The 15,989-nt window shown below is 44.1% G+C and overlaps 1 protein-coding gene across 2 annotated transcripts in view; it reads right to left on the minus strand.

Moving 5' to 3' along the window:
* Positions 1 to 356: 356 nt before the first annotated feature.
* Positions 357 to 15,989, minus strand: part of jakmip2 (janus kinase and microtubule interacting protein 2) — a gene marked incomplete at both ends in the record, with an annotated part of 65,606 nt that continues 49,973 nt past the window's right edge. For both annotated transcript variants that reach the window (XM_084320931.1, XM_084320930.1), the window contains one exon: positions 357 to 407. In XM_084320931.1, coding sequence (XP_084177057.1) covers positions 357 to 407 — 51 coding nt within the window. The remainder of the gene's footprint in view (positions 408 to 15,989) is intronic.

Raw genomic sequence — 15,989 nt, forward strand, 5'->3', positions numbered from 1 at the left:
TTTGTAGTGTGGTAGTGAATGTGTTAACCATTTGTAGTTTAACCTTCTGTAGTATGGTAGTGAATGTGTTAACCCTTTTTAGTGCGGTAATGAAAGGGTTAACCTTCTGTAGTGTGGTAGTGAAAGTGTTAACCCTTTGTGGTGTGGCAGTGAAAGGGTTAACCTTCTGTAGTGTGGTAGTGAAAGTGTTAACCCTTTGTGGTGTGGCCGTGAAAGGGTTAAACAACACATGTAATGTTCTACGTTGTGTGTAAATGAGGACAACATGTCGGACAATGTGTTCTGTTCTCGCAGAAGATGTGAAATGTACATCAAGCCTGCTGGACTCACCTCTGCTAAGGGACACTCCACAAACCTCAAGGCCAAAGGATAAAGGCAAGAGAAAAGAACAAGAACAGAAACAAAAACTGGAGAGAGCAAGACAGAGAGCGAGAAAGAGAGAGAGGGAGCGGGGAGAGACAGGGGAGACAGGGAGAGAAAGAGAGCGAGCGAGTTAGGAAACCACTTAAGACACGTTAGTAACAGCACAGGTCGAAACAGAGAGGGTCATGTCACCAGCAAACGGCAACAGTGTCAATCGAGACGTTACAGAGAGAATATCTAACGCTGTCTCATTAATAAAGCACACTTCAATTCTTCATTCATGTACAATATAGCATTGTTTGGCAACCATTTCTCCCCCAGGCAGTCAGACTCATGAACAAATACAGTAGCACTAACGACCTGCTGCGACTGAGGAAAAATACTACTTTATAGCTGTTCCTGCTACTGATTCGCACACATTACTGACTTGCACTACCACTGATTTGTACACAGTACACATATAGTTGATATTCAACATAATGCTATATTTGCTATTTTAAATTGTTACGCTGCTATTTAAAATAGTTTTTTTTATTGTTCACACTGTTCTTATCGTCTGTACTTATACTGTGTTGTTGATGTTTCTGCGAGGCTGAGGAGCCAAGAAACAAGAATTTCACTCTGAAAAAGGACAGAGGTGTGACTTATAAACTTGAAACTTGATAGAAACCAGCTTTCGACTGTATGACTGTAGGGCTGTCCCCGACTAAGGATTTGGATAGTCGACTTTGATTGGCCGAAATTAGCCGATAGTCAACTATTAGTGGACTATAAAAAAAAGGAAAATTGAAGAAAAAAAATGATATTTTTTTTTTTTTTTTTTATCATTCCATTTGGGCTGTGGGGGTTGCTTAATGTCTGAAGGAGTCGACTGAAGGCTTCTTGTCCTCTGCAAAAGCATGCAATTGGTCCACGGATGGATACATCTTGATATTTGTCTAGTCTAGTGTGTTCATTAGACGGGTGAAATCCTCTTTCAGTGCCTCTGTGCCTGTTTTCTTAGGCAGTTAGCCTCTGGTATGCACGCCATTAGCGTTAGCCACGCTTCTAGGTCTCTTTTCTTTTGGAAACAACGATAAAAAAAAAAAAGTAAAACAAATAAAAAAATAAATAAAAAGATTATAATAATATTAAAAAAAAAATTGCATTAGACTAAGAGGTTGGCAGTCGACTACGGCTCCTTTCGGTCGATTAGTCGACTATTCGACTAATAGGGGTCAGCCCTAGTGCACATTATTTGATCTGCATTGAACCAGAAAAAAGGAAGAATCCTGAAATAAAGTAAGACAAAAAAAACGTGCCTTCTTGGAGTATGGACCTTCATCTTCTTGATTCTCAATCTAATGCACCAACAAGGTCTGTTTCTAATCTTAGGGAGCTGGGTGAGTGCAGTGTGCTTTCTTCCTGTTCTGCTACAAACTCCCAGAAGTCCACCGCTGCCTCGAGAGCAACACGAGAACCCTGTACTGTAGCTGCTGTGAAGGGAGTCAGGCTACATTCAGACTGCAGACCAACGTGGTCCAAATTTGATTTATTTGCTCATATGTGCCTCAGATCTGATTCTTTCTCACAACAGCACAAATCACATGGAATCGTTGATCTTTTCAATTCTGATTTGGGCCACTTTCATAATGTTTGTTTCATAGTCTTTACCAGGCCGATCTCCGCACCGCATCTGACCGCTATGTGCCAGCGCAGGAAAGCACTCATTATCATTATGCACTAGCGGAAAAAAGAAACACTCCGGGTTGCTTGTATTTCTCAAACCAAGCACAACAGTCGAGGGCGGCGCTAAGCCCAGAAGGCACCTCGCAGAATAACACTGGGGGAGGAATGTTTCTTCGTCTAAGTTATCCATCATGAGAGTGCAGCCTGCTAGCTGGAAGACCTGTTGTCATTGGTCACCCGATGGAAAGGCGATTTTGAAAACGTAAAAAAAAGGGAGTGAAAGGGGAGTAGAATTCTGACTGAAATTGTGGGAGGCTTATATGGTCAACATACTGCCAGTCAGATCTATAAACCGAGAGATGATCTCGAGCCAGTCCTGTACAGCTGCGTTTCGTGAAACGTGACGTCCCCCTATAGTAACGCTGAATGGACCCGCTTGGCAGCGAACCTACCTTCTCCTCCAGGTCCTTTATCTGTCTCCTCTGGATGTCTGTCTTATCCTCCAAGTCACGGATCCTCTGAAAAACAGCAACAGAGAGGAGGAGGAAAGACGATATGAGAAAGGCAACGTTGCTTTCCTGGATTGTATCAAAACCTCCCACTCTCAGTCAAAGAAAAAGTTATCAAAAGAAAGAGAGAAACGGGGACAAACTTCAAAAGCCAAGTTCAGCTTCATTTCTCAGAATAATCTGAACATAGCTTTTAGTGCATCTATAGCCAATTCATCTTTAGACCCCCGTTTTTACAATCATGTTAGATGCTGCATATTTAAAGTAGGCCAGTTATCATATTGTTATGTGTATGCTGTAACTGTATGAAAATAATCTATATCTGAAATGCACTCTGCTACTAAGGAATCTACCTTGCCTATATTATTACCTACTATGCTAATATGCACTCAAGTCTGTAGCTCTCAAGTTCAACACTGTTTGACGAACTATGTCACTACCAGAGTTGTACCCTTTCTGCTGACTTGTTGCACAGAACTTGTAAGTTGCTTTGGATAAAAGCATCAGCTAAATGACTAAATGTACATGTAAAATAACCCTATAAATTCTGTATGCCTCTATACAGTGTTTATGAATCATAACAAGTCTATATGCTGGGACCTGCTAGGCACTATGCAGGTATAGGTATTAGAAAAACATATCTGAGAATTGCAGAGTACAAAGTGAGTTCAAGTTCAAGTTCAAGTTCAAGTTCTTTAATAGTTGTCATACAGAAGTACAGAATACTTTCATACAAAATGCTTCTTACTGTTACGCTCCAGAGACTGTGCTAGACAAGATAGTATCAAATAACATAATAACATAATATAGCATGAATTTAGAAGAAGAATGAGGTCACAGTTGTTCGGTATAGACATATGTACAATGTTCTGAGTTACCATATAATATACAATACACAATACTATGCAGTGTACTAATGTACAGTACTATCTAGTGCAAAGCAGAAGTGGGATGAGGTACAATTTTAGGTACAATTTACAGTAAGGTGTACGAGTTGTAGTGCAATCCTTCATCCATAAATATAAAGTGTGGGGAGTGGGTGCTACAGTGTGTTTGTTTAAAGTGGGTGTGTGCTATAAAGTGTGTGTAGTGGGTGCTACAGTGTGTTTGTTTAAAGTGAGTGTGTGCGTGTGGATGTGTGTGCTATGTGTGTTTGGTGGTTGTTGTTGTGTAGTGTTCATTCATTGTTCGTTTAGCAGCCTGATGGCCTGGGGATAGAAGCTACTTCTGAGTCTTTCTGTGCTCGCCTTGAGACTCCTGTGTCGCTTGCCTGACGGCAGCAGTTCAAAGAGGCAGTTGTTCGGGTGGCTCGAGTCCTTAATAATTCTCTTAGCCTTCCCCTTGCAACGCTTGTTGTAAATGTTCTGGAGAGTGGGGAGCCCCCCTCCAATTGTGCGTTCGGCTGAACGTGTCACTCTTTGTAGTCTGCTTTGGTCTTTTGCAGTGCTATTCCCAAACCAGGAGGTGATGTTGCCGGTCAAGATGCTCTCTATTGTACATGAGTAGAAGTTCTTAAGGATCTTCTGGCTGACTTGGAACTTCCTTAGGCGCCTGAGGAAGTAGAGGCGTTGTCGTGCCTTCTTCACCACACTGTTAATGTGTATGGTCCATTTCAAGTCCTCGGATATGTGGGCTCCGAGGTACTTGAAGCTGTTGACTCTCTCAACCGGTGCCCCGTCGATGCTGAGGGGGCTGTAGTCCTTGACCCCCGACCTCCTGAAGTCCACAATCATCTCTTTTGTTTTGCTGACGTTCAGGGAGAGGCTGTTTTCCTGGCACCATCCCGCCAGGACCTTGACCTCTTCCAGGTAGGCCCTCTCGTCGTTGGCAGAGATCAGGCCCACCACCACTGTGTCGTCAGCAAATTTGACGATTGTATTGCTACTCCGCTGAGCCACACAGTCGTGTGTGTACAGGGAGTAGAGGAGGGGACTCAGAACACAGCCCTGGGGGGCCCCTATGTTGAGGGTGATGGATGAGGAGGTGCAGTTGCCTGCTCTCACCACCTGGGGTCTGCCAGTCAGGAAGTCCAAGACCCACTGGCAGAGGTCATAGCCCAAGCCCAGGTCCCTGAGCTTGGCTATGAGTATGGAGGGGACTATGGTATTGAATGCCGAGCTGTAGTCGATGAATAGCATTCTCACATAGTTCCCCTGCCTCTTGTCCAGGTGTGATGCTGCTGTGTGCAGCACATGGGATATGGCGTCCTCCGTGGACCTGTTGGGGCGGTATGCAAATTGCAGGGGGTCCATGTTGATGGGGAGGGAGGAGCAGATGTAGCCCTTTACTAGCTTCTCAAAGCACTTCATGGCTATGGAGGTGAGAGCTACAGGGCGGTAGTCGTTGAGGCAAGCAGGCTTGGATTTTTTGGGTACAGGGATAATAGTGGACTTCTTCAGGCAGGTGGGGATGACAGCCTGTTCTAAGGACAGGTTAAATATGTCAGTGAATACTGGGGCCAGTTGGTCGGCACAGACTTTTAGGACGCGGCCGGGGATGCCGTCCGGACCTGCTGCCTTCCTGATATTCACTTTTTTAAAGGTCCGCCTCACCTCATGCTCTGTTACCCTGAACACTGCGCCTCCATCAGCAGCCGACCCCCCCCCCCCCATTGCCGAGGCTTGTGAGCTGGTGTTGTTATTACCAGCATCAAACCTCGCATAGAAGGTATTGAGGTCGTTTGCTAAGGAGATGTCATTGTTCAGTTTGAGGGAGGCGCCTTTGTAGTCTGTCATCGTTTTGAGCCCCTGCCACATAGCTCTAGAGTCAGCTTGTTCAAACTGGAGTTCAATTTTATCCCTGTAGCGCCGTTTGGCCTCTGACACTGTCCTCCTTACGTTGTGTTGCGCCACCTTGTGGTCATTCATGTTGCCTGCCACTAGGCCGTCATTGTATGCTTTGGTGCGCTCTCTCAGAGCTTCACGGACGGATTTGTCTACCCAGGGTTTTTGATTTGGGTAAACTTTCATTTTGGTAGTGGGGATTGTTTCTTTCACCCTAGTACAGACATAGTCCAGCACTGTCTCCGTGTAGGCATTAATGTTATCTGTGTCGCGGAATACAATCCAGTCTGTGTTGTGGAACACTGACCGGATCGTGTCCTCTGACGTCACATCCCATTTCTGCACCTCTCGCGAGACTACGGGAGTACTTTTAATTCTTTGTCTGTACTTTGGTGTAAGGAAAATGGATGCGTGATCTGACTTGCCAAAGCCACTATCAGAATGAGCCTTGTAGCCACCTTTAAATTGCGTGTAACAGTGATCTAGGATGTTACCGCCTCTGGTGTTGCAAGTCACATGCTGGTAGAAATCAGGCAATACCTTTCTCAGATTGGCGCTATTGAAATCTCCCAGTACTAAAATGGCGGCGTTAACGTTCGTCGCTTGTATATTATTTACCTCGTCGTGGAGTCTGGAGAGCGCGGCGTTGTTGTTGGCTTGCGGTGGAATATACACTCCGACCAGGACGATCGCCGTTAACTCCCTCGGGAGGAAGAAAGGACGACACTTGATGGTTATATATTCCAGTTCTGGGGAGCAGTAGTTGGATAATTCCTTCACATTCGTTGGATCACTCCAATTTTTGTTAAACATGAAGGCAATACCTCCACCACGTTGTTTACCGGACTCTGATTGTGTCCGATCCTTCCTATGGATAAAGAAATGATCCGTTGGTTGAATCGCGTGATCTGGAACCTCCGGTGTTAGCCAAGTTTCGGTGAAGCAAAGGACATTGCAGTCCCTAACGTCTCTTTGATATTGAATCCTTGCTCGGATGTCATCCAGTTTATTGTCTATTGATTGTACATTGGCTAGCAATATACTGGGAAGTGGTGTACGGTGTCGTCTGGATCTCAGCCTGTTTCGGATCCCAGACCTTTTTCCTCGACGTCTTTTCCTGGGGTCTAGGAACAAAGGATCCGGTCCTAGTCTCCGGAGGATTTCTTCCGGCCATTGATGTGGTTCGGAAAGTTGATCCAGCGAGTAATCCAGTTGGTAAGTTTCCCGTAATCCAATGTCAATGATTGACTGACGGTCATACACATATAATGCACCAACAGTTGGTGCAAATAAAACTCCTAATACTATAAAAATTAACAAAATAGAGCACAGTCTCGTCGGAGCGATCAGAAAGGCAGCCATCACAGCAGTGAGTAAGTAATTATCAATTATTATTAAATTATTGATGTTTTTGGTTAACAGGTACTGAATAGATGGCACTGAGTTTATGTGCCACTCCCTGCATGACTCAGGGCTGCTCAGAGTGACAGAACATGACCGGTCGTCATGGCAGCAGCTTTGTCCTGCAGTGGCCTGGCTGCACCAGCTGTTACTTCAGGACTAGACACGCAAGGCTGCGGCGACCAGGCTCAGTGGGAATCCATGAGGACGGCGCCCTCTAGTGTGAGGTTGTGGGTTTGTTTGAGGTATAGCTTCCTCCACAAGCTTATGTTGGGAAGAGTTGAACTCAAACAGGTCATCCATGCCTGATTCTGGTTGAAACTGTTCTGACCTCTCTGAGGACGTTCTGTATGCAAGGTGCATCATAAGGATTGTGGCTTAGTACTCGTGGACATTATGGATATGCCAAAAAACACACACACACACACACACACACACACACACACACACACACACACACACACATACATACATACATATATATATACACACACACACATACATATATATACACACACACACACACACACACACACATACAGTACATACATACACACACACGCAGACACATACATACATACATACATACTGTACATACACACACATACATATATATATATACACACACACACACACACACACACACACACACACACACACACACACACACACACACACACACACACACACACACACACACACACACACACACACACACACACCTGGTGCGCCTGGTGCAGCAGCTCCATCCTCTCCTGGAGGATCTGGCAGTCGTACTCGCGGCTCTTCCTCAGCATCTGTCTCCTCAGCTTCTCCACCGCCGTCCGCAGCTCGTCCCTCTGGCACTCGTCCAGGGGCTCGCCGTACTTGATCACCTGGAGCAACAGGGGTCAAGGTTCAAGGGCCGCGAGTCATGTGATTCACTGGGTTGAGAAAATAAGTCATTCCTTTTGGTCAGCAGTGGCGTCAAGGATACGAGCAGATGGTTTCAGCTCGACAACGTAAACATTATTTCCTGTTCCAGTGTTTGTTAATATCAACAGCTGACGGGAAATACACTTGGGTCCAAGAGGTCCAAGCTGTCCAAGCGGTTATATACATTAGCATATAGTTGTATACATTATCATATAGTTATATACATTACCTCATAATTATATACATGATCATATAGTTATATACATTACCACATAGTTATATGCACTACCACATAGTTATATCCATTACCACATAGTTATATGCATTACCACATAGTTATATCCATTACCTCATAGTTATATCCATTACCACATAGTTATATGCACTACACATAGTTATATGCATTACCACATAGTTATATCCATTACCTCATAGTTATATCCATTACCACATAGTTATATGCACTACACATAGTTATATACATTGCCACATAGTTATATACATTACCACATAGTTATATCCATTACCACATAGTTATATGCACTACACATAGTTATATACATTGCCACATAGTTATATACATTACCTCATAATTATATACATGATCATATAGTTATATACATTGCCATATAGTTATATACATTACCACATAGTTATATACATTACCACATAGTTATATCCATTACCACATAGTTATATACATTACCACATAGTTATATACATTACCACATAGGGGGTTTGAAACGATATTGACATAAAGTAGCCTCCAGTTCCTAACGCATCTTTTAATGTAGAAACATTTCGCAATTGATACGTCGCTTTGGATAAAAGCATCAGCTAAATGACTAAATGTAAATTTAAATGAATGGCGCCACATGGTGATTTGCAATTGAAACAGCCGTCCTGTCATGATTAGCATACAGACAGCTGGTTTATGGACTGGGGTGGGTTCTGTCTTTGAAGCGTTTGCAAGGTGTGTGTTGGGAACTGGAGACGACTGTTGTTTAACTCTTGGAACACGTACAGTTGAGTACAGTGTACGTACCTTGTCCTGCTGCAGTGCATTGTAGAGCGTGGCTTCTAGTTCCTGGATTTGCTACAGACGGGGAATGAGATGAATGGGGCTGTAAATTACTCCTTATCAGACAAACAGGGAAAACCAGATGTACACAGACAAACCCATAAACACACACACACACACACACACACACTCACTCACATACCCAAACACACGCATATAAACACAGATATACACAGACAACCCCATAAACACACACAAACAATCCCAGACACATATATACAAACATGCTCACACACATGGATACACAACAATGCATACATAAACTCTCTCTCTCTCTCACCCACACCCACACACACACACACACACACACACACACACACACACACACACACACACACACACACACACACACACACACACACACACACACATCTTACCATATAGGCCTGGTCCAGGGCCTGTTTTCTGTAGTCTAGCTCCTCCTCTAGATATCCTTTCTGCTTACAGAACATCTCCTGTACAATAAATAAATATTCATATTCAGCCTTCTGCCAATTAATTGAGTTTTTTATATGAATTGATAAAATACAGATTTTAAACCTTCAAATTAAAAGATACTTTATCGGCGTGACCAATACAGTAGGCAACCAGGTAGGCTACTACACTCAGGTAGGCTACTACACTCAGGTAGGTTACTACACTCAGGTAGGTTCAGGTAGGCTACTACACTCAGGTAGGTTAATACACTCAGGTAGGTTAATACACTCAGGTAGGTTCAGGTAGGCTACTACACTCAGGTAGGTTACTACACTCAGGTAGGCTACTACACTCAGGTAGGCTACTACACTCAGTAGTAGCGACTTACAGTTCTGTACGACAAGTCATCAGGAATGGCACAACTCTATCAGCTGAGTAACAATGTTCATCAAAGTGTTGAGTGCTACAGTGTAGGTTAGTTTATTAGGACAAGTGCATGACAGTAAGGTTAGTTAGGGTTAGATATATATATTTTTTTTTTTCAGATAATGGTTGAAGAAGTGCGTCTTTAGTCGACGGCGAAAGATTGGACGGGTTTCGGCTGTCCTAACTGGGGTGGGTAGTTCATTCCACCATTGTGGGGCAAGGACTGAGAAAAGGCAGGTTCTCCTTGATGACCCTCCCGGAGCTCGGATAGGAGTGGGTCTGAGACGGCCAGAAGATGCAGAGCGTAGGGGTCTTGAGGGTGTGTAGTTAGAGACCATTGACCGGAGGTAGGCGGGAGCGGTTCCCTTTGCCGCACGGTATGCCAGGATCGAGGGCCTTGAAGCGGATTCGTGCAGCAATGGGGAGCCAGTGCAGGTCCCTAAGAAGTGGGGTGACATGGGCCAACTTCGGTAGGTTTGAGATCAGGCGGGCCGCTGCGTTCTGAATGAGTTGAAGAGGCTTGGTGGCAGTGGCCGGGGGGCCAGCAAGCAGTGCGTTGCAGTAGTCGAGGCGGGAGATGACTGTTGATTGGACGAGGAGTTGGGTGGCTTCTTTTGTCAGGAAGAGGGCGGATCCTTCTGACGTTGCTCAGGAGGAATCTGCAGGTTCTGGTTGTCGCTGCGATGTGAGCAGAGAAGTTCAACTGGTCATCGAGGACAACACCAAGGTTCTTGGCGGTCGGGGACGCGGTCACAGCTGCATTCTCGACTGTGATGGAAAGGTCGGTCAGGGGGGAGGATTTGGTCGGCAGGTGGAGCAATTCTGTTTTGCTTAGGTTCAGTTTGAGGTGGTTGGTCATCATCCAGGCGGAGATGTCGGACAGACAGGCCGAAATCCGCTCAGAGACGTGGATATCTGAGGGAGGGAAGGAGAGGAAGAGTTGAGTATCATCAGCATAGCAATGATATGAGAAGGCATGAGACGTGATAATGTTACCCAGTGATTTAGTGTAGAGGGAGAAGAGATGGGGTCCTAGGACCAAGCCCTGGGGTACACCCGTCCGCAGGGGGCGGGTGGCCGACAGGGTCCCTCTCCATGACACTTGGTAGGAGCGGTCATTGAGGTATGATGTCAGCCATGTCAGCGCAGAGCCAGCCACTCCCATTCCTGCGAGGGCTGCGAGGAGGATCTGATGGTTGACTGTGTTGAAGGCTGCAGATAGATCTAGGAGAATCAGGACAGAGGAGAGGCCTTTCGCTTTTGCTAAGTGAAGTGCCTCTGTGACCGCAATGAGGGCCGTTTCTGTGGAGTGGCCAGTCCGGAAGCTCGACTGATTAGGGTCTAGGTCATTCTGTAAGAGATAAGCAGTAAGTTGGTTGGATACAGCACGTTCAAGTGTTTTAGAAAGGAAGGAGAGAAGAGAGACAGGACGATAGTTGCCTATGATGGTGGGGTTCAGGGTTGGTTTTTTTAAGGTAGGCTACTACACTCAGGTAGGTTACTACACTTTGGTATTGCCAGAGGCAGAGCACATTGTACAACACAGTGCGAACAAATGATCACAAGACGATTTGATTTATTTTGCACATAATCTCACACTTATCCAAAGCCTCTAAACTGTTTTGCACACATTCATTTAGTTTATATCTTTCAGTGATGTCATCATAAGACACTTGGTCCCTGTGTTGTGTAAATTACAGCTCACAATGAAATGGTGTAGATGAAAAAATAGGGTTGCGATACGGATCTACTGTACACCGTTTCATTGAGCTGTAATTAACACAACACTGGATGTGCAACAGGATTCAGTGTCTTCTGATGACATAATGGGAGGAGATATTCAAACTCATTAACTCTCATCAACTCTCAAAAACGAAATGAACGTGTGCAACACGGATATGTGTGAGAATATGTGCAAAATAAATTGTGGTATATGGGTGAATTACAAACTATTGAACTAGTGACAGACTTCATTTCCCCTTGGGATCGTTGAGATCATAGCTGATGATCATCGACACTTGAATCTGTGATGTTATCAAGTGACACTTTTTGGAGTTGGTCCACTGACACTTAATTAGTGTCCGATGTTCAAATAAGTTTAGTTTGAGTTATTACGTACGAATAATTAAGGCGTACAACTCTAAATCAGAAAATGTTGCCATATCTCAGTAAAATCACCATGGCTACTGTCATAGTGTCCTGGGAGTTCTTCCACTACACTCGTCTATAGAGCTGCTCCAGGTTTTATCTCGTGATGACATCATCACTAGTCCTGTCTCTCTGATGTTCACTAAAATCACACATGTGAATTCTATTTTAGGGTGGATTTTCCCGTTTCTGCTAAACCAGCCAGCTAAAACTGCAGCTCGCTAGACCAACACCCTACATGGGCACCAGTGGCTCGGGAGGTAGAGCAGTCGTCTGGTAATCCAGAGGTTCCCGGTTTGATTCCGGCAGTGTGTCGAAGTGTCCTTGAGCAAGACACTTAACCCCGAACTGCTCCCGATGAGCAGGTTGGCACCTTACATGGTTGCCTCTGCTGTCGGTGTGTGAATGTGTGAGTGAATGGGTCAAATGTGAGGAACAAATTGTAAAGCGCTTTCTTTGGATAAAAGCTACTATATAAATGCACCATTTACCATTTACCCTACAGCTTTGGAGGCAGGTCCAGCTTGCTATGCTTAGGCCAGTCTATCTTCAGTCATCTGGCTGTCTATAATAATCCACCATGGATTATTGTTTCTTTTAACACTGCGATTTGTCCTGATGTTTGAGCGCACGCTACCTCTACAAGGTTGACGTGACTCACCATCTCCATCTCCAGGTCAATCATCTTCTGGTGCAGCGCTGCCTCCGTGCCTTCAATCTGCTGGATCCACTGGAGGAGGGTGAACAACCAAACAGAAACAAACAAGAGAAAACAGGCAATGTTGAAGAAGGTTCCCTGGTACTATGATCTGGGGGGGGGATTGCTTGATAGACACACACACAATCTTAGGGGCTCATACAGAACCAAGCATTTCACTGTAATGTACATGTACCTCATATGTGACAAGTAAAACAAAACTTGAAATGTGAAACTTTACCTTTTCAGCAAGCGATAAAACAGTGCTAGCTTGAATAATGGCCACTTGTTCCTCGTTCCGTAAGTTCTGCACAAAGGGAGGGAAATCGTATTGTAATTATCCACACAAGAGGGGTACTGTTTGTACCGCTGTTCATATATTGAGTTATACAATCCTGTCCAACTTACTCCATTATCCCCCAGGATGTCGAGAAGCTTGATAAGATCAGGTATGCAGACATCCTGTTGAGACAGGAAAAGCACCGTTAGCATGTAAGGAACCATTTAAAGGTATACTATTTGTAAATACTATTTAAAGGTGCATTAACTAAAGTTGATTTGAAATAACTCAACCACGTACAAATTAATTTAAATGAGAACTAAATTAATGGTTGAGTCTAAATGGTCCTCACTCTGTCGGGCTGGCGAAATGAAATGACGTTCAACATGGTTCTCATTCCAGCTTTCGTTTCAACTGACAACATGATACCAACGTAAGAGAGTCTTCCTGCTGTGGTATTGGATATTTAATAACAAGCAAATAGATATGATCGTCTGTAAGAGAGGCGTACCTTGACCCCTTCCTTCATACAGTAGATCTGCAGAGCGCTGACTCCCTCTGAGAACGGATGCATCCTCAGGTGGTTGAATGGAGGGGATCTCCTCTCGCGCTCCTGCAGAGCAACGTGGACATGTCAATCAATCAGACAAACACTGATGATGAAACTCCTCCGTGAGACTTTTCATGTAAGCAGGGCACTCTAGAAAATACCTATTGCGTCCTGATGTTTGATAATAGATAGTTAAATAGATAGATATAGATAGATAGATAGATAGATAGATAGATAGATAGATAGATAGATAGATAGATAGATAGATAGATAGATAGATAGATAGATAGATAGATAGATAGATAGATAGATAGATAGATAGATAGATAGATAGATAGATAGATAGATAGATAGATAGATAGATAGATAGATAGATAGATAGATAGATAGATAGATAGATAGATAGATAGATAGATAGATAGATAGATAGATAGATAGATAGATAGATAGATAGATAGATAGATAGATAGATAGATAGATAGATAGATAGATAGATAGATAGATAGATAGATAGATAGATAGATAGATAGATAGATAGATAGATAGATAGATAGATAGATAGATAGATAGATAGATAGATAGATAGATAGATAGATAGATAGATAGATAGATAGATAGATAGATAGATAGATAGATAGATGGATGGATGGATGGATGGATGGATGGATGGATGGATGGATGGATGGATGGATGGATGGATGGATGGATAGATAGATAGATAGATAGATAGATAGATAGATAGATAGATAGATAGATAGATAGATAGATAGATAGATAGATAGATAGATAGATAGATAGATAGATAGATAGATAGATAGATAGATAGATAGATAGATAGATAGATAGATAGATAGATAGATAGATAGATAGATAGATAGATAGAATGGACATTCCTGTTGAAATCAAAAGTATGCATGAACGGTCCTTCGGCTCGTTCATCATAATAAAATGACCGCCATACAATGTTTGATAATGTTGTCATGGAAATCAATGTTAGTTTGGTGCATGCGACTCAGAAGGTTGATGTGTTTGTATCATTTTGGACATTCCAGTGACAGTGTTTAGCCTCATGCACCGTTCACACATAAAAGCATCATCATTAGCATCATCCTCGGTAGCCGTTGTGTAGTGGACCAAAACAAATATTACGACGATACTATAGGAAAAGCCCTTTCAAGTTGTGTGGTGGGCGGGCACACTGAGTGGCACGTTCTCCTCTGTGCCCACTAGGGGGCGCCCCCATTCCCTGCAGGGCTTATTGCAGCATCTGCACTGCAGCACAGTGAGAACACAAAGACCACTGTCTGCTCGGCACGGAGAGCTCAGCTACCTGAATACCAGACTGACAGACTGACTGCCAGACTGACTGAGGTGCCTGTCTGTCTAACTGTCTGTCTGTGTAGCTGAGTGACCAGCTGTCTGGCTGAGTGGTGGAGTAAACAGTAAATAATTATAGCAGTGATGGGCAGTAGGCAGCAGGCCTTGAATTATCATGCACAGCACGTCACTGACCTACATGTGCTGGGAGAATTGTGTGTATTTGTGTGTGTGTGTGTGTGTGTGTGTGTGTGTGTGTGTGTGTGTGTGTGTGTGTGTGTGTGTGTGTGTGTGTGTGTGTGTGTGTGTGTGTTAGAATCAATCAGTGTTTTCAGAAGATCTATGAAGTTAATGCATTAAAAAGGTGTCAGACATATTCAATATCATCTACAGGTTACAGTGTGATTATTTGCCTTCTTTACGGAAATCAATCAATTGTTGGCATGTAACACAGGAAGCCAACTAGTATACAGGCACCCAACCAAGAAGGTACTTCTGTCCAGACGAGACGAGGCAAGCCTAATTAAGCCAGACACAGCCACGTCACTCACGCATGCGTGTTTCAACAATGGTGAGTCAGCCAGTCAGTGAGTCAGTGAGTCAGTCACTCGGTCACCCTCCGGGTCTGGCCAAAAAAGCATTTGGCTCAATTGTGAACTCAGCAGAGTCATTCTAATCGCAAGGGTCCACCAGCAGCAGCAGCAGCAGCCTCAGATGGAGGGACAACGTCCAGCACAAGGTGATCAGTCCTCCTAATCTACCCCACAATGCAAAGCGTGTGTCGTCCTCTCCTGCTGTTAGCAAGCATTGGTGCTAATGTTTGCTACCAAACATCTGAGCTGCTATGTCAGCTGCCAAATCTTAAAACCAACGCCTAGTAGCTAGTGTTAATCAAAGACCGTAGCCGACATTAGCACTAGTATTCGACAGCTATCTAACGCTGATGCTAGCTAACAGCAAAAGCTGCTGTGTTCGGTGCTTTGCATTGCGTGGTAGATGAGGGCCGATGACATCATAACGTGGGGGAAAACATACAGTCCCCAATTATTAAAATCATCCTCACATTCACCATCAGTCTGGCTTTGCCCCGAATCCTCCTGCTCTGAGGACAAGCTTCAGTGTGTTATCCGCTCTGCTAAGTGGGTCATCCATCAACCGACTACACGACACCAGAGCAAAGAGGAGGGGCTGCAGATTTTGGCAATGACTCTGACTTTCTTCTGGGAGGTGGTACTGATTTACTTATATCATCAGGTCAACAACACTGATGATATCCTAGAAGGGGTTGGGAACCCATAGCCAGGGTGCCAAAAGCCTGCGTCCAAGTCAACGGAGGCTACACGGTAAGGTGATTTAAAGGAAAGACATGTGTGTGTGTCTCTGTCTCTGTCTCTCTCTCTCTCTCTGTCTCTCTCTCTCTCTCTCTCTCTGTCT

Source organism: Notolepis coatsorum (genome assembly GCF_963971535.1).
Source record: "Notolepis coatsorum genome assembly, chromosome: 8".
In the NCBI taxonomy this organism is placed as follows: Eukaryota; Metazoa; Chordata; class Actinopteri; order Aulopiformes; family Paralepididae; genus Notolepis; species Notolepis coatsorum.